Source organism: Eleutherodactylus coqui, chromosome 8 (genome assembly GCF_035609145.1).
Source record: "Eleutherodactylus coqui strain aEleCoq1 chromosome 8, aEleCoq1.hap1, whole genome shotgun sequence".
In the NCBI taxonomy this organism is placed as follows: domain Eukaryota; kingdom Metazoa; phylum Chordata; class Amphibia; order Anura; family Eleutherodactylidae; genus Eleutherodactylus; species Eleutherodactylus coqui.
The window spans coordinates 60839024-60861386 of NC_089844.1; the positions used below are offsets into that span (position 1 = coordinate 60839024).

The 22363-nt window shown below is 44.4% G+C and overlaps 1 protein-coding gene across 2 annotated transcripts in view; it reads left to right on the forward strand.

The window, feature by feature from the left end:
• Positions 1–19372, forward strand: part of ICA1L (islet cell autoantigen 1 like) — a 40785-nt gene extending 21413 nt beyond the window's left edge. For both annotated transcript variants that reach the window (XM_066575696.1, XM_066575697.1), the window contains exons 9-14: positions 1766–1845; positions 3439–3488; positions 3996–4055; positions 10132–10356; positions 13916–13996; positions 18837–19372. In XM_066575696.1, the coding sequence (XP_066431793.1) occupies positions 1766–1845; positions 3439–3488; positions 3996–4055; positions 10132–10356; positions 13916–13996; positions 18837–18952 (612 nt within the window). In that variant the 3' untranslated portion in view covers positions 18953–19372. The remainder of the gene's footprint in view (positions 1–1765; positions 1846–3438; positions 3489–3995; positions 4056–10131; positions 10357–13915; positions 13997–18836) is intronic.
• The last annotated feature ends 2991 nt before the right edge of the window (positions 19373–22363 follow it).

Genomic DNA, 22363 nt, shown 5'->3' on the forward strand with positions numbered 1-22363 from the left:
ACTTTTCAACAGCGCGTGTACACACCGCCCATACACAATGTTATTGCGTATGGGCGGCGTTGATTACACACCCATAGAGAACAATGGTCTCTCTCTCACATGTAATACACCACAAGATAGAACATGCTTTGTTCTTTTTTGCGCTCACGTATTACGCAATTCCTGCACGCTAATGTGACTAGAACTGCTTAAGGCAACGTATTTGATTGTCTGCAAATTACTGCATATCACACGCGCACGTAATATACGGTAATCATATGCTCGAGTGAGCCCGGCCTAAGGCTGTGTTCACCTGTTGTGGAAATGCAGCAAAACTGCAGGTTAGAGTTCCAGTACAGTTACAGTAAAAAAATCTGCAGCGTGAAAAGGATTTGCTTTAATCCTATTCACTTTAAGGGCCCGGTCAGAGGAGCGTGGTTTACATGCTGCTAAGCAACGTGTGAAACCATGCTCCTGACATGCAGGAAAAGATCACGCAACCGGGCTGTCTCTAGTTCCACGAAGCAGTCTGTTCACACATCCGTGGTTCGGGCAGCCTGCTTCCACGGCTCCCATAGGAGCCTATGTTAAGCACCCTGGACAGCGCACACCACAGAGCTGACAGGCAAGTCTACACTCGCTGTCTGTTCTTTTTTAGAAGCGCAGAGTCTGTGCTTTTAAAAAGGGTCTGTGTGAGCACTTCCATAGCAACCTATTGGTTGCTATAGAAGCATGGTTTTACATGCTGCTGCAGCAGTGTGTAAAACACGCTTTTCTGACCGAGCCCTAATAGTAAACCTTTCCGCTGCTTTTTGTCTGCACACAGCCTAAGGCCGCTCTCACGTATGCGCTTTTTACCACGATTACCACTGTGTTTTAAATGCTGTGGTAGAATGCTCCCATTGATTTCAATGGGGCCGTGCAGACCTGCGCTCGAACATGGCGTTTTTTAATGCTGCAATTTTCCAGCGCTGTCTGCTCTATTTTGCTGCATTTTTGCGCTTTTTAACACATATCGTCACCCATCACAATGCATCCGAAAACAGCAGTAAAATCACAGCGTTTTGCCAATGCTATGTGTAAGAGTGGCCTAAGCGGCTTTGAAATGGAAAATAAACTATACTCACCTCTTAAATAGTATCCTGGTCCAGCACAGCCAATTCCCAGAAGAAGCCACAGCGGTCATGTGCCGTTCATTGTAAACATGGGCTTTCAGAATTTCAAGTAATGACTGGCTTTCATGGATACATGCAGGATTACTACTGAAAACTGTGATTAGCTGAGTGGTCATGGGTACAGTTACCAGCATGGGACCACTGCAGCTTCTTCTGGGACCAGAGAGATGAGGACCAGAGTAGATGCAAAGGACCATTTAAGAGGTAAGTACTGCATTTTTTTCCCCACCATTTCTTGCTCAGAAAATCCTCTTTAAAGCTAGAAATGAATGTACTGAGAACTGCTCACACAGATTCAGGTTCCATGTCTCTTGGCATTTACGGAGTTTTTCTACTACCGTAGTTCCCCAAGATAAGACCTACCCCGATAATAAGCCCTCCACGATTTTGTGGGGGGCTGGAAATACAAGCACCCCTGAAAATAAGCCCTAGCTAAACTACATGGGAAAAAAACAAACCCTCAGTACTCACCTAGCTGGCTGTGCCTGAGTCCCTCGCGTTGGTCTTGGTAAACAGGTTTTCTTGTATTTATAATGATGTATATAGCGCCACTCCACTGTCCAATCAGGTGGATTGGTCAGTTCTATTACATTGTAAATACTCTTCTGCAGGCTCCAAAAGAAAACTCTGAACAGGATAATGTAGAGAAGACGGGAAGTTCTGGGGATGATCAGTTGGTGGATAATCACATGTGAGTACAGATTTGCATTGGGTAAAATGTCCACTATTTGTATCACTTAGCTGGGAAGCTGTATTTCATGTTGAGTATGTTCACTCAAAAGTTGTTCAAATGACCGAAAATGAGCGATAATCTTTACATCTAAACGCTCCCATCATGCACTTTTTGTCTGAACGTTGATTTTAAGGTCTCTCTACAAACCGCATGCTGTGTTCTCTGCGGGAGCCTGACTATTACATTGTATTCTGCTGGCAACCATGAAGAGAACAATGCAGCTGTTTGCACAGCAGGGTGTGCGATTAGTCACTGGCTGGGCTCTGCAAACTGCTCCTGGAGGCCCTTTTACATGCAAATGAAATGTCCCTTAACACTTTATGCAAAAAGATCGCTAAAGCTTTCAATCTTTCGAACGTTTGAACAATTATCTTGGCGTGTAAATGGGCCTTTATCTTCCAGGAAATAAGCACACCCTATGTCAATAAAAAGGCCAATCCGCAATGTGCCACAGTGTGTGTGCTTACGGGGCATTTGCATTGAATGGATATAAATTGATAAAGAAATGTGGGGCACCTTATGGTGTCATTATATCACGAAGCAGCCATTCTTGTGAATGGCCATCTTGTAATACTACATTTCCCTTGCAGCAGCTTCTGCAGGGGAAATGTTTGGCCGGCTGTAGCTTCTCTCAACAAATTCAGCTGTTTGCCCCTTGGCCCTGCATTTTGTTAGTTGGCACAACCCCTTTAAGTCCTATGAAACCAGGCAAACCCAAGTTATGCTGCGTTTACACAGAGCAATTATCGTTCAGAAAATCATTCAAACGAGCAAAATTGACTGATAATTCAGTTTAAACGCAGCCAACGACGAATGAGAATCTTGCGCTTCTTGTTCACAGTTCAGTTTCAGGCGGCATTAAAATTGGCGCCGGCTTGTGCATTTATCATGCAGTTTAAACACTGATCGGCCAGTGTTACACATAGGAACGATTAGTATACGAGGACTACACGATTCTCAACGAGAATCATGCAATCTAAATGGGCCGCCCGAGTGCGGACACGTTCCTGATGACGTCACCAGTTCAGTTCCTCGGGCAAACGAGAATTGTGAGATTCTCTGCTCATGTAAAAAGGGCATTAGTCATTGTCATACGCCAGGGTCAGGAGTCCTAATCTAGTGTCATGAGGATCTTTAAAGAAGCACAAACCAGGCAACATTCTAGCAGTGTTGAGCCGTAGGTGGGATCTGCAGCTTTCAGGCATTTATGGAATATCCTATAGATTTGCTGTAAATGCCTATGATGGGGGTAACCCTTTAAAAGTCCTTGAAGCATGGCACAAGTTCTCTATACCCAGTGCTGCCTATTAAGCATGTAACCTTTTCAATCACACATTTTGAGATATTTCAGGCTTTTGTGTCTTTCTCCCCCTTATACTAGCAGCACAATTCAGAGACCCCCAGGTATAAAATGTTTTAAGAGGCTCTTGACACAATGTCCATGTGATACATCATGTCTTTGATCTTGTGAGCTCTGCAGGGTACAGACAGGTCCATTTCATTTTAATTTAGGTTATTTTTTCTTTTTCTTCCCTGCGTTCTAACCTGTAGGCTGCTTACATTACAAGGAGAAACACTAAACAACTCCGAAGCAATATCCGGTGAGTGCATCTCATCAGCCTTCTCATTGCTGACTTTTGGAAATCCTTACAATGTTGGGCGAAGCACTAACTGGGTACTTCCTCTTCTATAAGACCAGCCAGGTGATAAGATCTGGACGCACGATCTAATGGGCGTAGATTATGAGTAGTCTCTGCAATGCAGTGTTTATACAGCCAAGTGTGTATTTCCATTTCACGGTCCTATTGAGATGTATACACCCAAAATATAAGACGATCAGCTCCACCTTCTGAATCACAGAAAGAAGGATGTAAAGGTCACTGATCGCATTCAGGGTGCGTTCACATGTCGCTGATTTGCTACAGATTGGGTCGCAGATGTTGGTGCAGATTTCACCCTTTCGACTGAATTCAAATTGAAGGGGTGAAATCTTCTGCGGATCTGCAGCAAATCAGTGATGTGTGAACGCACCCTTCAGATTGTACTCTACAGTATCATAGCCTAGCGTTTCATGTTATGCTTACTATCTAATATATCTGCACCTACAGATAATATGAATAGCAACTTATTTGACTTGAGGGATCCGGAAAAGAATAATAGTCAGAATGGTAAGTGTATTTATCGGTAGTAAATAATATTGTATAGATGTGTTGTATTGTGAATAAACTGTAGCAGCAATTCCACATTTAAGGGTGCCTTCCCACGGGCATATATTTGGCCTGTGTATTCCACGGACAGCACGCAGCCCCTAATAGCCTATGAGGCTATACACATGCATGATTTTTTATTGGTACATGTGAAAACAGTCCATGCAAGTCCTTTTCACAGACAAGAATAGCATATGCAACGTGCCGGGTCCTTTGGGATTGGACAGTACATGAACTGGTATCTATGTGCTGTCTGATGCTTGTTGTTTCCAAGTTCTTTGGGCACAACTCGCATACGGTTGTGTGAAGCTGGCCTAACAAGGAGAGTAGCATGTGAAATAAATGGGAAACCTTTTTTTCCCATCTCTAAGTACTAAGTCTATATATTTCTTTAGTTAAGACTGGGTTCGTAATTCATCAGAGAATATCTGCAGTGGAACAAATATGGACCATTCATGTATTGCTTTTCATAAAAATGTGATTGTTCTCCATATGAGAAACAAAGTAATCTTGTAGATATGATACCTTTCATTGGCTAATGATGTTACAGAAAGCTTTCGAACCTGCTTGGGGTTCTTCGTCAGGATAGATCTGCAAACACAAACATGGCCGTCATCAGAACCCTATCTAAACCTGGATTTGTCGCTGAAGACAACCTGGTTTCACTCTGCAGAAGTCCAGTTTTGTCATTCACGACACCTCTGCAACAGAGGGAACGCTGGGTGGGTGTCAAAGACAGTACATGTAATGGGCACCGTGAGACTAAATGTCTTTCAGCCAACTGCCTGGAAATGGTTCCGACAGAGAACTGTAATGATGGTACCCCCTGTCTCTGTACGGTAGACAACTGAACAGTTGGAGCTACTCATGCTTGTCGGACAATCAGATGATCCTCTCTACTGGTGGTCTGTCAAGGGCGTCCTTGTGTGCATGCCCTAACGTATCCAGTGGTCCCAAAACCTCCTCACAGTCTGATCAGAATGGCCCAGGTGGCGGGCAGTTCGTCAATACAACCACCCAGCTCGCTGAGTCCAATAATGCGCCCCCTCTCATACCCTAACTAGGGAAAAGCTCTTCAATTACATCATAGATGCATGTCTAGTGGTCAACAAGCTCTACGCAAGCGGAAAAAGAGGTCCACTAGACACAAGTAGCCTCTGAGAGCCTTTTTTGGGCCAAGAGTAGAACCACTTGTGGGATCCCAGGTGGCAAGACTGTTCTTCGAATCATGGCATTTCAGATCAGTCTTATTATGCCTAAGATATCGGCCCGAGATATCTCATTGGGGTCATCATAAATCAACCCCAAAAGAGCAAATAATTTCTCCACAGATGATAAAGCCTCAGAAGTGGGTGGCAAGGAAAAGGCCCAGACCTGAGGGTCTCCCTGCAACCTACAGATAACAATCCCAACCCTTCTTCAGATCATTCCTATATGCCTGAGGAAGAACCCTAATTAGGGTCAAAAGTTTTCTGTAACATCTCTTTCTATTAGTCATTAAAGGCATCATATCCACAGCATTATCTTCTTTCTCTTACTGAGAACAATCCCACGTAGCTTTACTGGCCAATGCCCCTTTTACACGGACGATTCTCGTTTGCCTGAACAGATGCACCTAAATGCAGTCTAAATGCACCTCCACACAGTACCAAACCCATTTCTTTTCACTTTTGATAAGACACGGTCAATGTGAGAAATCACTTGGGCTTGGGGAAGATGTTTTTTCCACATTGGAAATGTGCACCACATCTTTAAGGGTAAACCTCCTTCCGGTATAAGGATCCTTTACACCGGCCAATTATTTGCCCCGATTCTCTTGTTTTTCTGAGCAGTTATAACAACAATTGTGTAAATGCAGAAAAGCTAAAATTCATTCATGGTTGATCCAGATCTCTCGTGCCACTACCCATACTGCCATTTACATTTAGAATAAGCACCGGTGCTTAGCAAGAACCTTGCCTAGTCAGCAATGATGTCCGTCATCTGTCTCCGAATATCGGAATGATCAAAATGTCAGTTCATTGCAAATTTTCAATCCACCAATTGTTCAACAGCAGTGTCAAAGGTCGTTGCATATAAAGGAACCTGAGGGATGCATTTGTAATAAGCGGCTTTTGCTAGAGTCGGGCTGTGGGAAACTAAAGAGGAGTCTCCATTCTGAGTGCCTTTGTGTTCCCTGAGGATATACTGTGTATGTGCCTCCATAGCAGCCGGCCATAGACTGTATCTTTTCTACCAGACCATTTGTTGTTTTTCACTTTGAAATTGCAAGAATTTTACTAACTCTGCTGAGAAGTCTAAATTCATGGCTTTGTCCGGTAATCCCCGTGTTTTCACAGCGAGCGCTTAAACCTATCCTCCAGCATGCCTCTGACTAATTCAAGCATTATTACCTCTATTAAATGAAGCACCAGACCGATTGCAGACATGGGAATATGAAACCAGCCACTGTAACCACAGCCTGGACTGGACGCATTGCTTTCACCACAGGTTTCTATTATGGCAGAAAATTGCATTACCACTGGGAAGGTTATTTAATAAAAGGCATTGCTTGAGCGGTAAGGAAGAAGCCGATTATTGCATCGGGCATATCGGGTATCCGTTAAGTTGAATAAAACTTATTGAGTGGGAGATGAAGATGTGCAGAGGTTTTGGGAGGATGCTGCTGATTTACCCCCAGTGGTGAGTCAATAAATGCATACCTTCAGTGACCCACGTAAGGGGTTGTCCAGTTATAAACTACTGATGGCCTAGATATAGAATAGGCCATCGATAGAAGATCAGCAAGTTTCTGCCATATGGCATCAGCTGCTCGCTTGGCTGTCGCACTTATGCACTGAGCTGATTTCTGTACGAAGCAGACAGCTCCATTCTCACTGTAGTGTCCAGACTTGGTATTACATGCAAAGCTCCTATTCACTTCAGTGGAAACTTTGCCTGTAATACCAAGCCTGACCATTTTAGTAAGAAATGGAGCTGTCTGCTTCCTGCAGAAATCCACTCCATTTAGAAGCACACTGGCCCCGCAAACAACTCATTGCCAGGGGTCCCAGGCGGTAGACACATGTTGATCTACTATTGATGACCTGTCATGCAGATAGGCCATTAAAACCTTTTTACATGCCAATGTTCCCAAATGGGATCATTACTTTTTTTTTGTGGCCTAAATGTTACCACTTTTGTAAAATAAAATAAAAAATGTGGGCACTTTTTGTAAAGAAAAAAAAAATTGACCTGTAAAAGGTTGATAAAACAGAGGCAAAAGTTGAGCTAGGCTCATGTGGGGTAATGTGCCATTGGCGAGACCCTCTGCATGCAGGAACAAAAAGACAGCCAAGATGGCAGGGGTTACAAGCCCTAGGGGCAGGAGCCTTTTATATGAACCTTTGTGTGGGAGCAGAGGGGCAAATTGCAGAATGGCTATGTACCAGGGAGGAAGATAGAAGGTGCGAAAGTGAGGCTGACCCTTCATAGGCAGATAAAGTGGTGCAGGTAGGGTTGGTGAGGCTCAGATCATTGCAGGTCCCCTGGGTTGCGTGCATTTGCTTATTTGCATTTCCTGCAAATTTGTAATGCAGTGCTTACACGAGGCGGCATTGTGGTACTTCTTCCTGGATGAAGCAACTAAGAGGTCCTCACAAGGACAGGGCAGTACTGCTGTCAGCGGCAGAGCTTTTTACCTGCAGGTAAAGGTATGCAGGCGTTCGGGTGAGTCTTGAAGAGCCGATGCTAAACTTGTGGTTAATGAGGGGCAAGTTGGAAGCTGATAGGAAAAAGAGAGGACCATGTTGGGACACAGCTGGGGTCACAGCGGGTTGAAGGTAAGTCCATTGGGGACAGCTCAACTAGCCTCTGGCTGGCCAAGTGAAGGCCCATGCATTTCCATGCTTTTACATGGGAGTCACTGTTACGTGATTTGCATTAGGCTCCCCTATGTAACTGTAAACCACGTGTGGCTTTGGCCACATATAATTTTTTCTTTCAAAATCTGTAGCGCGTTCTGGTTATTCTTCCTGTTGGTGAAGTGGTGGGTTCTTCGTCGGACGGAGGGACAATGTGCATACTAGGCTTCCCGCTTATTGGATTGCTACAGCCCTTACCTTCGGCTGAGATGGATGAAATGACTAAAATAACTTCAGTGACTTTATGTTGCAATAAATGATCAGTTTTTACAGTTTTCGTGAAACACACAAAAACATGTGAACGATGCCCATCCTTACATACTACTGTCCGTTTTACCATTTCTGGTAAATCGAGATGCAAAACGCTGATTTTTTTTTGTTCATTGATTTGAGTCCTATTCAAATGTGTTTAAAGAGAAAACCCCTTAACGCACCATACAGGTCCCACTGGAATCAATTGGTTCTCTGTACAATTTAGAACTGAGCTAGTTCTCCAGAGTGAAAGACCTGCTTTCTAACCGCTCTCTTCTCTGTCCAAGAGATCAGGCATCTGAACAGAGGGATCCCGTATAAACGCAGAATTCTCTAATAGAGTATATAGAAATGAGTTTTCTAAACTAGACAACCCTTTTTTGGCAAACACTCAGCATGATTGTTGAGCTTCACTACAGATTAAGGCTCGGTCTCACCGAAATGGGAAATTCACTAGTTCCGGAAATATCACTTTTTTGAACAATTTACTACTAACCAGGCCATGTGACTGCTACAGCCAATCACTGGCCACAGCAGCGAATTTCTATAGCCAGTGATTGGCTACAGCAGTCACATGTTCTGGTTAGTAGCAACCAGGAGGGACAGAGTGGTTGTGTAGCAATATTAAAGGGGTTGTCCCGCGCCGAAACGGGTTTTTTTTTTTTTCAACCCCCCCCCCCGTTCGGCGCGAGACAACCCCGATGCAGGGAGGTAAAGAAAGCTCACCGGAGCGCTTACCTGAATCCCCGCGCTCCGGTGACTTCTCTACTCACCGCTGAAGATGGCCTCTTCCTCCGTGGACCGCAGCTCTTCTGTGCGGTCCACTGCCGATTCCAGCCTCCTGATTGGCTGGAATCGGCACGTGACGGGGCGGAGCTACACGGAGCTACACGGAGCCCCATAGAAGACTGCAGAAGACCCGGACTGCGCAAGCGCGGCTAATTTGGCCATCGGAGGGCGAAAATTAGTCGGCACCATGGAGACGAGGACGCCAGCAACGGAACAGGTAAGTATAAAACTTTTTATAACTTCTGCATGGCTCATAATTAATGCACAATGTACATTACAAAGTGCATTATTATGGCCATGCAGAAGTGTACAGACCCACTTGCTGCCTCGGGACAACCCCTTTAAGTCATGGGAAATCCCCTCTCCCTGTGGTGCTTACAGATTTTAGCTGGTCGCTGAGGGTGCCAGCAGTAAGACGCTCTATGATCTTATTGTCAAGAGACCCTTGTCTCACCTAAAAAGTCTGATTTTTTTTTTTTTTTGCTAATGCACACGCAATTCTACGTACCTGCAATGTGGAAAAAGTCTACTAGAATCCATAGTACTTGACTACTTGATCTGCTGCTGGTGGAGCCTCTGTACAGGACCATATTTTCTGCATGCAATAGGATATATTTACCTAGACCATTGTTTCATACGCTGATCTAACTAAACTATACGCTGATATCGGTGCAATGAATTTACTAAGAGGCACACATTTCGTAATACTTCTGTTGCATCTGGTGGCACCTCTGCGTTCCTGACTGAAACTTACTCCAGTTACAAGCCGGCGTAGGTTTCGGCTATAAATTATAATGGATTTTGGACTAATTTATAGTAAATCTGATGGGCTACGTGCAGCTCTGCCCCCTAACACTAGACTTTCCACGTTGTGGAAAAGTGACAGTCTTGCATGAAAAGTGACACTTTTGTGAAGTTTTATGCAAGTGCCAAAATTGCAACTTTTGCATGCCAGGAAACTGGTGTGCAAGAAAATAATACATATGCCCCACTGTGTCTGTAGAAGAAGACCTGCTGCCCATTTGCTCTTTGTTTATCTCATATTTGCATCCCTATTACAGGATGAAGAAAGTAATTTTCTGTTTTCTTTTCAGACCCGAAGCTCCCATTATTGGACGGTATCGAGGGGGAGGATTTTGATCAGGAGTTTTCCTTCCTAAGTTTGCAGCCCCCTATGTCTCCAGCATTTTCACAGGAAGAAGCAGATATTTTTGAGTGTGGTGAATCAAGTTCATGGACAAAACAGTCAGAGAATTTGTCTGGATATCTTCCTTCACAGCTGCTTGATATGGGGCTTCAGTCTGGGGGCCGACTCAGCAGTGAGTAAATGTGTTCATTGTGGCATTTAAAATGGCGTTCGTATATTTAATATATACAATTTCAATAAAATTGAAAGGAAATAGTTCCTATTTCTTGCAGGAGGTAATTTATTTGCCCATTCCTGAGAGTTCAGGTCCTCCGGTCTCTGGCTGTAAGGCAGCTGGCTGAAGCAGGAGCCTCCCCCCACTACTCTCCCACATTGACACTTGATCTCCCATCAGATGGCTGGTATTAGGAGGGAATTAACACCCTGCGTTCTGTGCAAGATTTCTATTAGACTGTCTCAGGAGCTTAAAGGGGTTTTCCAGAGAAATACTACTGATGACCTATCATCAGGATAGGTCATCAGTAGTTGAGGGTAGAGTCAGAACCTGACCGATCAGCTGAGAGGGCATTGCTGTTAGCACTGCAATAACACAGATGACCTAACCTAGGGATAGCTCTTTAATAGTTGATCGTCCGGGGTCCGTCGCTCAGGACCCCGACCAATCAGCTGAATGAGTGCATGCAGTCAGCGCTGCAGTAACACAAAGGTCTGTGCGGAAGCCTCCGCACCGACCTCCGTGTAGTGGCCGGCGCTTGTAACTGCAGGCATAGTTCTCACTGAAATCAATGGGAGCCGTGCTTGCAGTTACAAACGCCGGCCACTACATGGGAGGTCGGCGCGGAGGCTTCTGGTCTGCCCTATGTGTTGTTGCAGGGCTCACAGCATACGCCTGCTCAGCTAATCGGTCGGGGTCCTGAGTGGCAGACCCCAGCCGATCAACTATTGATGACCTATCCTGATGAAAGGTCATCAATAGTATCTCACTGGAAAACCCCTTTAAGAGACCTTTACATGGGACTATTATCGCACAAAATTTGTTCAAACAAACAAAAATGCACGATAATCGTTATGTCTTAATGCAAAAACCTAGTTTAATCATAGAATGGTAGAGTTGGAAGGGACCTCCAGGGTCATCGGCTCCAACCCCCTGCTCAGTGCAGGATTCACTAAATCATGCCAGACAGATGTCTGCCCAGCTTTGTTTGAACACTTCCATTGAAGGAGAACTCACCACCTCCTGTGGTAAGCTGTTCCACTCATTCATCACCCTACTATCTAATTTGTGTCTCCTCCCTGTCAGTTTCATCCCATTGCTTCTAGTCTTTTCTTGTACAGATGAGAATAGGGCTGATCCCTCTGCACTGTGACAGCCCTTCAGATATTTGTAGACTGCTATTAAAGGGGTTGTCCCGCGAAAGCAAGTGGGGTTATACACTTCTGTATGGCCATATTAATGCACTTTGTAATATACATCGTGCATTAAATATGAGCCAAACAGAAGTTATTCACTTACCTGCTCCGTTGCTAGCGTCCTCGTTTCCATGGTGCCGTCTAATTTTAGCGTCTAATCTCCCGATTAGACGCGCTTGCGCAGTCCGGTCTTCTCCCTTCTCCGGTCTTTTTAAACCCCTGCATCGCGTTTGTCTCACGCCGAACGGGGGGGCTATTGAAAAAAAAACAAACCCGTTTCGGCGCGGGACAACCCCTTTAAGTCTCCTCTCAGCCTTTTTTTTTTGCAAGCTAAACATTCCCAGATCGTTTAACCGTTCTTCATAGGACATGATTTGCAGACCGCCCACCATCTTTGGTAACTCTTCTCTGAACTTGCTCTCATTTGTCTGTCTTTTTTTTTTTTTTAAGTGGGGTGCCCAGAACTGGACACAGTATTCCAGATGAGGTCTGACTAAGGAAGAGTAGAGGGAGATAATTACCTCACGTAATCTAGACTCTATGCTTTTTTTAATACATCCCAGAATTATGTTTGCCTTTTTGGCTACTGCATCACCTTGTTGGCTCATGTTCAGTCTGTGATCTATTAGTATACCCAAGTCTTTTTCACATGTGCTGCTGCTGAGCCCAATTCCTCCCATTTGTATATGCTTTTTTTCATTTTTCTTGCCCAGATGTAGGACTTTGCATTTCTCCTTGTTAAATACCATTCTGTTATTCACTGTGCAAGCTTTTCTAGATCTTTTTGAATACTCTCTCTCTTCCCTAGTGTTAGCTATCCCTCCTAGCTTTGTGTCGTCGGTAAATTTGATCAGTTTCCCATTAATTCCCTCCTCCAGATCATTTATAAAAACGTTGAACACTGGGCCTAGGACAGAGCCTTGTGGTACCCCACTTGATACATTCTCCCACTTGGATGTGCAGCCATTTATGACCACGCTTTGAGTACGATCACTCAGTCAGTTGTGAATCCACCTAACAGTTCCCTTGTCAATCTCAAATTTGGTCATTTTTTCAATGCGTATGGTATGAGATACTTTGTCAAATGCTTTACTAAAGTCAAGATATACTATATCTACCGCATTTTCCTGATCAACCCAGTCAGTGATTCTGTCGTAGAAGGAAATTAGTTGTGTCTGGCATAACTTGTTTGTCACAAACCCATGCTGGCTCTGGTTAATTACTCCATTTTTATCCAAGTACTTGCATACATGCTGTTTAATAATTTGTTCAAAGATCTTTCCCGGTATAGAAGTCAGGCTCACAGGCCTGTAATTTGCTGGATCCACCTTCTTCTCTTTTTTTTTTTAAGATAGGAACATCATTTGCCCTTATCCAATCTTCTGGAACTTCTCATGTTCTCAGCAAGTACCGCTGCTGCTTCCTTTAGTATCCTAAGATGTAATTCATCTGGACCTTTAGACTTGAATTCATTTAAGTTAGCTAAGTGTTCCCTCACCATCTCTCTGCTTAAAGATAGCCTGCATTCTTTTATTCCCCCAGTATCATAGGGAAGATCAGTTGATGTTTCATCTACTGCGAGAAAACAGATACAAAATAGGAATTTAAAAGTTCGGCCTTCCCAACATAATTCTTAACCAATTCACCATTTTCATCTTGTAAGCATCCAATAGCATCTTTGACTTTTCTTTTGCTTTTGACATACCCCCAAATCCATTTTTATTGCTTTTGGCCTCTGTTGCAAGCCTCAATTCATTAGCTTTAGCTTTTCTGACATTTGCCCTACAGTTTCTGCAGACCGCATTATATTCTTCTTTAGATATTTCCCCCCTCTTTCCATTTGCTAAACATATTTTTCTTCCGTTTAGCATGTATTCAGGTTCTGTGTTCATCCATTCTGGTCTCTAAATGCTCCCCATTCTTCCTTCTTTTAGGGATTGTTAACGATTGTGCTTTGAGAATCTCATTTCGCAATATTTCCCAAACTTATTGGACATTTCTGTCCTTAAGAACATTCCGCCATTGGATTCTTCCTATCCGCTTTCTGAGTTTATTAAAATCTGCCTTTCTGAAATCCAACCTTGAGGTCTGAGTTTTCTCAGATCTTCCTCCCCTTTTTATCCCAAATTCAAGGATTGCATGATCACTGCCTCCCAAGGTCCCAGCCACCCGTACTTCCGCAACCATGTCCTCCAATAACATTATATGATGTATAATGTTAACTTGGTGCCTTTTTAATGTAAGCCATACTGATATTTATAACAGCAGGTAAAATGTTCCTACTAGTTTAAACTGATTTAGATTTTGTTCTCTAATCTTAGACTGGACAATCCCAGATTTGCCTTCTAATGGCAGCAAGTCTCACTGTCCGCTACATAAACCGTCTGACCCTCCAGCCCAGAGTAAGTACAAGTTTTTATTATTACCACAACACTGGTAGGCCTTCCACAGAAAGTTTCATCGAACTCGAACTTCCCTACAAGAAATAAACAGTCTCATACCAAATTCCTATGTCTCTATATCATGGAGCCATAAGCACTCCATGTGCTGCTTTATGGTGCCTCTGCAGCACACTACATTACAGAGATGACCTCTAAAAGAAAGGCTTCTTGGTTAAAGGGGTTTTCTAGGAAAATACTATTGATGATGTTTCCTCAGGATAGGTCATCAAGAGTTGATTGGTTGGGGTCTGCCACTCAGAACCTTGGCCGATTTTTTTTTTTAGCTGTCAGCGACGCAATACACAGGGGTCTGAGTAGAAGCTGCCGCTCAGACTCCAGTGCAGTGGCCGGCCGTTGTAACTGCAGGCACAGCACTCATTAAAATCAATGGGAGCTGTGCCTGCAGTTACAAGCATCGGCAACTACGCAGGGGTCAGAGCAGTAGCTTTTTGTCTAACATGTGTATTGCCGCACTGACAGTGGGCGCCCAAGCGGCAGACCTCAGCCAATTCACTCTTGATGACCTATCCTGAGGACACATCATCAATAGTATTTTCCTGGAAAATACATTTAAAAATACCTCCAGAATCTGTTGGATTCCATATGAAATTCGAGGCATCCAGAGGTACAGTAGGGCACCATAAACATCTATGAGTGCTGTATTCAGCTCTGTACAACTCCGTAATATGCCCCCCAGTGCTTGAGGCCTAAAACCTATAAATAAGAATTAACCAGAGACTCAACAGAATACCAATAGAACAGTCCTTCCCAAAGTAGAACTATTAAGTTTATTTGCAATGTCTGATGGAAGAATAATAGAGTATTGCACATTTGTAAAAGTTTACCCTAACGTTTGACAATGTGCCATATAATTTTAGGATGTTATTAAGCTTTCCAAGGCTTTGTTCTGGATTAGATAAAATGAAAAGGATGTCGTCTGCGAAAGCTATAGTTTGGAGTGAGCGATTGTTTATCTCCAAACCCCGTATGTCTCCGTCCTGCCTGACCATTTGGAGGAGTATTTCTAGAGAAAGAGTAAAGACTATGAGAGAGAGGGCAACCTTGTCGGGTGCCATTCGTAATATAGAAAGGGCCATTTACTTTAATTTTGGGGTGTGGTTGGTCCAATCCACCGTCGGAGGCTTTCTCTGCGTCTATACTTAATAGTATCATAGGTGATTTTTTTTTTTTCTGAGCATGTCTTATTGCATGTAAGGCTGGATTCACATGAGCGTATATTGGCTGCGCTTTCACGCCCGGCCTATATACACTGCCCCTCTGATGCATTCGTTTACAATGCATCAGTTCACATGGGCATATTCTCGCAGTGTAAAAGCGCCTGGCCGGCCAAGATAGTGCATTTCGGCCGTGCGCTTTCACGACAGCAGCTGCATAGACTCCTATGGGAGCCAGAGAAGGGAGGTGGGAGGGAGTTTAACAGTGTGACTGCTAAACTCCCACCCCCTTCCCTCCTCCTCTCTGCCCCTTGCCGGCTGTTTGCAATGGGTGGGGGCAGAGCTAGTTGCTAAGCTCCTGCTCCCTCCCATTGCTGGCTGCCAACAAGGAGTGGGATCTTAGCACCCTAGCTCCCACCGGAAGAAAGCCGGCGAGAGAAGGGGGAGACTGTTTAGCTCTACTAAACTGTCTCTTCCTGCCCAACAACATTGTGGGCTTGCCGTATATGCGCCAGACCCATTGCTGTCTAAATGGGCGCAGAAACATTAGATTTGTGTGCCCATTCTTGTGTTTTTACGTTGCCGGCGGGCCACCGTAAAAATGCATACGCCTATGTTAATCCATCCTAACACACCTGGAGTTATCTCTTCCCTCTCTCCAAGCTACAAACCCTGATTGTTCCTCATTATCAGTCTTGGAATAATCTTGTTGATCTGTCTAGAGAGGAGCTTTGTCCCCATCTTAATATCTAAGTTTAGTAGAGACATGTAACTGGTGCGTAGAAGTGGATCCTTTCCCTCTTGTAGATGAGTGTGACATAAGCCTCCTGGGATTGCTCAGGTAGGTGTCTGCCTTCCATTACAGCATTAAATGAAAGGACCAGGTGAGCTAATATTACTTTGACATTTTTTTGTGGTAGGCTAACGGGAGACTATCTGGTCTGGGCTTTTATGTTGTGGGAAGCTATTAAGTATTGAGGTCCGTTCCTCTAGGGACACTGGGAGGTCAAAGTGAAAATTCTATTAAATGCATCCAACTTCCCAGTCATTTCTTGGTTTGGACGCAAAAAACCTTCTGCAAACATACATTGTCCCAAAGATACTCCATAAACTACAAATGATTCCGATACCCTTACCCTACTCCTTTTTCAGCAACATTAAATCACTCTTCACATTTGGAAACATAAGAGACCCCGTATAGCTTATCGTTTGTTGGTTCAGAGGAGGGAGAATGGCGAGATCAATCTACCAGGTTCAATATTGCAAGACAATCCAACTCAATAGGCGGTTGGAACTAATAAAACCTTCAAAAACCAAATTATAAGTTCCCTATCCAAAATGGTATGTGATATTTGGATACAGTGTCACAAGGGGAACACACAATTAACAGAATGGTCACTTTCCCAATCATGTCCCTCCCTGGGAACAGACTGAAAAAGCCATACGCATCATATCAAATATTAGCTTCAGACTATCCCAAGAATGTGTGATATTATGTAAACCCTCTTCAAATTATAGACCCTCGAAGTCTAACCTCATAACCCACTTAATCTCTGCTGCAAAATACTAGATCCCTACCATGTGGAAGCAGACCGAGGCGCCTACATATAACTAATGGGTGGCTAAACTAAATGAAAGTAGGAGACTTGAACTAACAAGTTGGGCTAATAGAACCCATGAAAAATTCAGAGTTACCCGGGACCTACAGACTAAACTGATCTAATCCTGTACAAGCTTTTAGAAGTAATAGAATGCTTTCTTTGTTAAACAATCTCTAAGTTCGTATATGTGCAGTCCTGTGTAAATTATCCATATTGATTCATCAAGGTGTACCCTGTAGGAGGATTCCTTCCTAAAAAAAAAAAAAAAAAAAAAAAAAGAAATTCTTTCCTTTTTTACCCTTACTATTCCCTCCCCCACCCCCACTAAGAGCAACCTAGCATTTATTTAATATGCAAAAAGTTATGCTAAGGCTCCTGTCCACAGGTGATTGTTCACAGCGTTAGCAGCAGCGATAATCCAGCCGCGAGTAACGCAGTGAACGCTTTCCACAGCCCCGCTGTCCATGAGCGGAGACTCATGGCGATTTTCCACTCGCGGGACTCGAATTGCAGCAAGCTGCGATTTGCCGTGGTGAGCCTATCTGTCAGATAGGCTCAGCGTGGAGAGCTGTCAGCTCTCCCCAGCGGTGATGATCTGCCGTGCGATATCCCTACGCCCGTGGACAGGAGGACTTAATGTTTTGAACATGCATTTATTGATCTATTTATTTAAAGGGGTTGTCTGGCGAAAGCAAGTGGGGTTCAGCACTTCTGTATGGCCATATTAATGCACTTTGTAATATACATCGTGCATTAAATATGAGCCATACAGAAGTTATTCACTTACCTGCTCCGTTGCTGGCGTCCCCGTCTCCATGGCTCCGTCTAATTTCGGTGTCTTCTTGCTTTTTTAGACGCGCTTGCGCAGATGGGTCTTCTCCCTTCGGCTCAGCTCGGCAGCAGTGGCGTTTTGGCTCCGCCCCCTTGTACGTGTCATCGCGTAGCTCCGCCCCGTCACATGTGTCGCTTCCAGCCAATCAGGAGGCTGGAATCGGCACGTGATGGGGGTGGAGCTACACGATGACGTGTACAAGGGGCTGAGCCAAAACGCTGCTGCTGCCGAGCCAAAGGGAGAAGATCTATCTGCGCAAGCGCGTCTAAAAAAGCAAGAAGACACCGAAATTAGACGGAGCCATGGAAACGGGGACGCCAGCAACGGAGCAGGTAAGTGAATAACTTCTGTATGGCTCATATTTAATGCACGATGTATATTACAAAGTGCATTTATATGGCCATACAGAAGTGCTGAACCCCACTTGCTTTCGCCAGACAACACCTTTAATTTACAGTTATATAACAAATAGAGTTTGCAAAAAAAAAAAGGTAGAACTAGGAGTTGGCAACTAGATGTTAATGCACCTACTACATCGCTGGATTAAGCAGTCACCAGTTTGATCTTGTCTGAGGATGTGGGTAACTACTCGACAGTGCAAACAGCACAATTATTTCCTATAGGGTTCCTATACACACTTGACTTTAATTGTCCAAACCAGCCATTAAAGGGGTTGATCCAGGCAGCGGCCACCAGGGTCGGAGGGGCAGCACTGTTCCAACCTGTGTAGCAGGCGGTGCTCATAAATGCAAGCCCACCTCTCAGTGGGAACTACTCCTGCAATTACAAGCGCAGCCACCATTGATCTCTGTGAGAGCTGCCCTTGCAATTATGAGCGTCGGTCGCTACATAGGGGTCGGAGTAGTGCTTTTGCCCTGACGCCAGAGCCCACTGCCCAGGTAACTCCTTTTAAGTCAAGGCTGCAAGACTCTCCAATATGAATGGGACCCGCTCAAGTTTTCCTTGACAGTTGATGTTGGGGATCAGGGACGTTGACTTTCAACACCCGGCTCTTTTCTTTTTACCCCTAAGAGATAATCCAGCACCAGAGCAGTCTGCCTGCAGTTGACTTCTCTAAACACATGAACATTCACTTGGGTCAAATGTGTGTAGGACAGTCGTGGGACACGGCTGTTGAATGTGGATGGGCAGCGATCGTGCTGGTAATTTTTTTTTTTGTCTTTTTCTTACAGACCCGAAGGCAGGAAACTCAGACATGTCAGCATGGCTAAATATGTTTGCAGATCTTGACCCGCTTGCAAGCCTTGGTGCCACCAGCCACTCAGACAATGAACTTTTCAGTGCGTGACAGAAGAGCCGATCAAGGTGACACAGAAGGATCAGTGGAGCCTTTAACTCCGAGAGGAGAATACTTTTTGAACTCTGTAGGATATTAACAAACTACTTCAAGTGCTTTCTAATGAAGTTCCTGTCCTTCCGCAGTATTCAGTACTGTAGTTTGATCACATCTTACAAGGCAGGTTTAATGTTACAGGTGTTCCTGACATTCCTCAAGTATTACTGCAAGTTTGCATTTGAGCTTCAGAGAAATGCTTGCAGAAGCTGTCCTCACTATTTTCTGTATCTCTCACTTGCATTTGTAGAGTGGTTATTCAGCGTCATCACTTATTTTACACTCGGTAACAGAATATTTATGACTACAGTTAAATTGTGAGAATTCAAGGGAAAAGTCTGGAAGTCACTGTGTTCCAGTGTCCATAAAATATTCAAGGAGAGTAAGAGGTGATTTTTTTTTGTCATTATTGCACTTACACACAAAAAAAGGGTTTGCAGAGGAAAACAGAGCAGAGGGCCATAACAAAGAGATTGCAGTCCTCATTTTAACTCCTCACCGCTACCAGACATAATGCAACAGGACGTAAACTTACATCCTATGGGTGGCACAGAAGCTGAGCCTGCAGTGGGAGGCGGTTGATACTTATAGCTGGCCTCCTGCTACAATAGTGGGGAGACAAGAACAGCAATCCACCGTTAACCGCTCCATGCCACAGTCTATGCCATCATCAGCCCTGGGATGTAATCGCCAGATACTGGTGTCCTGGCTTGCCATTGCCTATGATTTGTACTGCAGTGCCTTATCGCTTGCAGCACATTATTATAGTAGCTATAGTTAAAGTCCTCTACAGGGACAATAATACTCTTTTTTTTTTAGAGAAAAATGTAAAATAGCTTTTTTTTTTTTTGCACACCTAAAAAAAAAAGGCAAAATAAACTTTATAAAAGTGATCAAGTGTTGTATGTACCCCAAAATGGTACCAATGAAAACTGCAGCTCGCCACGCAAAAAACAATCCGTGATAGAGTTCTATCCATGGGAGGGGGAAAAAAAGGGGGGGGGGGGGATTTGAATAAAGGAAAAAAAAAGGTAACAATAAAAACTACAGGTTGCCACACAAAAAAGAAGCCCTCAAATGGCAGTTAGCAGAAAAATAAGACTTTAAAAGTGGAAATGAAAATTCCCTCCCCCCCCCCCCCCCACAATGGATTGGGTGCAGAAGTTTCTGGGTCTCTCCCTTTATCTGAAAGGATCTTGTTCAGAGGTGTGGAATGGATTGTCAGTCATAGACACATCAAGATGTCAAGTATCTGTCTGATGAACAGACGGTGCAGCCAAATACAAAGCTGGTACATCAGTTAGACCAGTGTTCTCCAACTCCAGTCCTCAGGGACTGCCGACAGGTCACGTTTTCAGGATTTCCTCAGTGTTGCACAGGTGATGTAATTATGGTCAGTGCCTCAGACATTGCCACAGGTGTTCTTACCATAGGATATCCTGAAAACGACCTGTTGGGGGCACTGAGGACTGGAGTTGGGGGCCCCTGAGTTAGTGTATGCATATGCACAACCATTATTAGCACGGATGGGATAGAACAGCAAACTACCAGTTCCAGCGCCAGACAGGCAAGCCTTCAGTGGGCAAAAGAGCACAAATTGGATCGATGAGCAGGAGAAAACCCACCTAGTCAAATGAATCTAGATTGCTGTTGCACCATGCTGGTGGGTCAGAATTTGGCACAAGGAGCATGAATTGATGAACTGTTCCCAAAACTTATCACTCCTGTGCTGTTGTTCAGTAAATGCCAGAGAACTTATGGCCGCCCGCCTCCAGTCATTGTGAAAAAGGGCCTGATGTAGAAATCTTGGAGCGTAAGGAACAGAATGAGTGTAGGGAGAAATCTCACCTGACTGCAAAGCGCAACACATCGGGGACCTTTGGCCGCTGCAGCCTCTCCTGCCGGCCGGGACAAGTCTGTCAATGTCAATAGTAATTCCATTCATTGGGAACAGGCAGTTGTTCAAATAGGACTAAAAACGACTGCCTGTTTACACTGAGCGAGGTCTTCGCTAGTCTTTGCTCAGTGGCCGCTTTGGTTTCAGCTGACAAACAATTTCTTGCTCAGGCGCCTGTCTGCAGCAATGGTTGCCCTGTTTAAACATGAAACCAAACTGCTTGTTTAAACAACTATCAGCCATTAAAAAAAAATGCTCAAAGCCATCCCATATCAGTTAATGTATGAACACAACAAAGAACGCTTGTCATAAATTAGATGCCAAGAACGTACAGGAGAGAAGAGAGCTGAAAATAAAGTTACCTTTACATGGAGACAATTATTTCCCAAATCACTTGAAACCGCACTAGACTCGTACCGTGGACACAGACAGGACAGCGAGCGAGAACCCGCTCAGTAGGTGCTTTGATTCAGCCCGCTGTAATGAGGGGACTAGCAACTTCTCGCTCAATGCAAACAGTTGTTCAGTCTTTTAACGACTACATATTCAGAGTGAATGAAGGTGGACAGTCAGAAGAGCTCTAGAGCGCTCTGCCTCCATTTATTGAGCAACTCACTCCTTTGTGGAAGCAGAGGAGAAATGGTTTTTGAGAAGACTGGGTCCGACAGGCGTCCCTGTGTAAAAGGTAGCCTTAGGCTGGCTTCACGCAGGCAATACAAAATCTAGCAAGATGTGCGTTTTGAGACGCACAAATATAAACCCCATTCATTTCATAGAATGGTAGAGTTGGAAGAGACCTCCTGAGTCATTGGGTCCAACCCCCTGCTCAGTGCAGGATCACTAAATTGTCCCAGACAGATATTGTCCAGCCTCTGTTTGAACACTTCCATGGAAGGAGAACTCACCACCTCCTGTGGTAACATGTTCTACTCATTGATCACCCTGTCAGTTTTGTTCTACTATCTAGTGTCTCCTCCCTTTCAGTTTCATCCCATTGCTTCTAGTCTTTCCTTGTACAAATGAGAATAGGGATGATCCCTCTGCACTGTGACAGCCCTTCAGATGTTTGTAGACAGCTATTAAGTCTCCTCGCAGCCTTTTTTGCAAGCTAAACATCCCCAGATCCTTTAACAGTTCCTCATAGGACATGATTTGCAGACCGCTCGCCATCCTGGTAACTCTTCTCTGAACTTACTCCAGTTTGTCTGTCTTTTTGAATGGGGTCATACACATGAGCAATGTTTTCCTGCATGGCACAGTGTTGCAATGCGGGAATCAAGTCGTGGCATGTTCTGGCTGTGTGATCTCGCATTGCAGCACCACTATTTTCAATGGGGCCTTCGGCGAAGCCAACGCCGGCCCCATTGAATGCAATGGGAGAAACTCTGCGATCCTCTGCCACAGCAGTGACAGACGTGCCAGAGGATCCCTGAAGTGATGAGGCTGTTTTCCCATAAAAACACCTCACA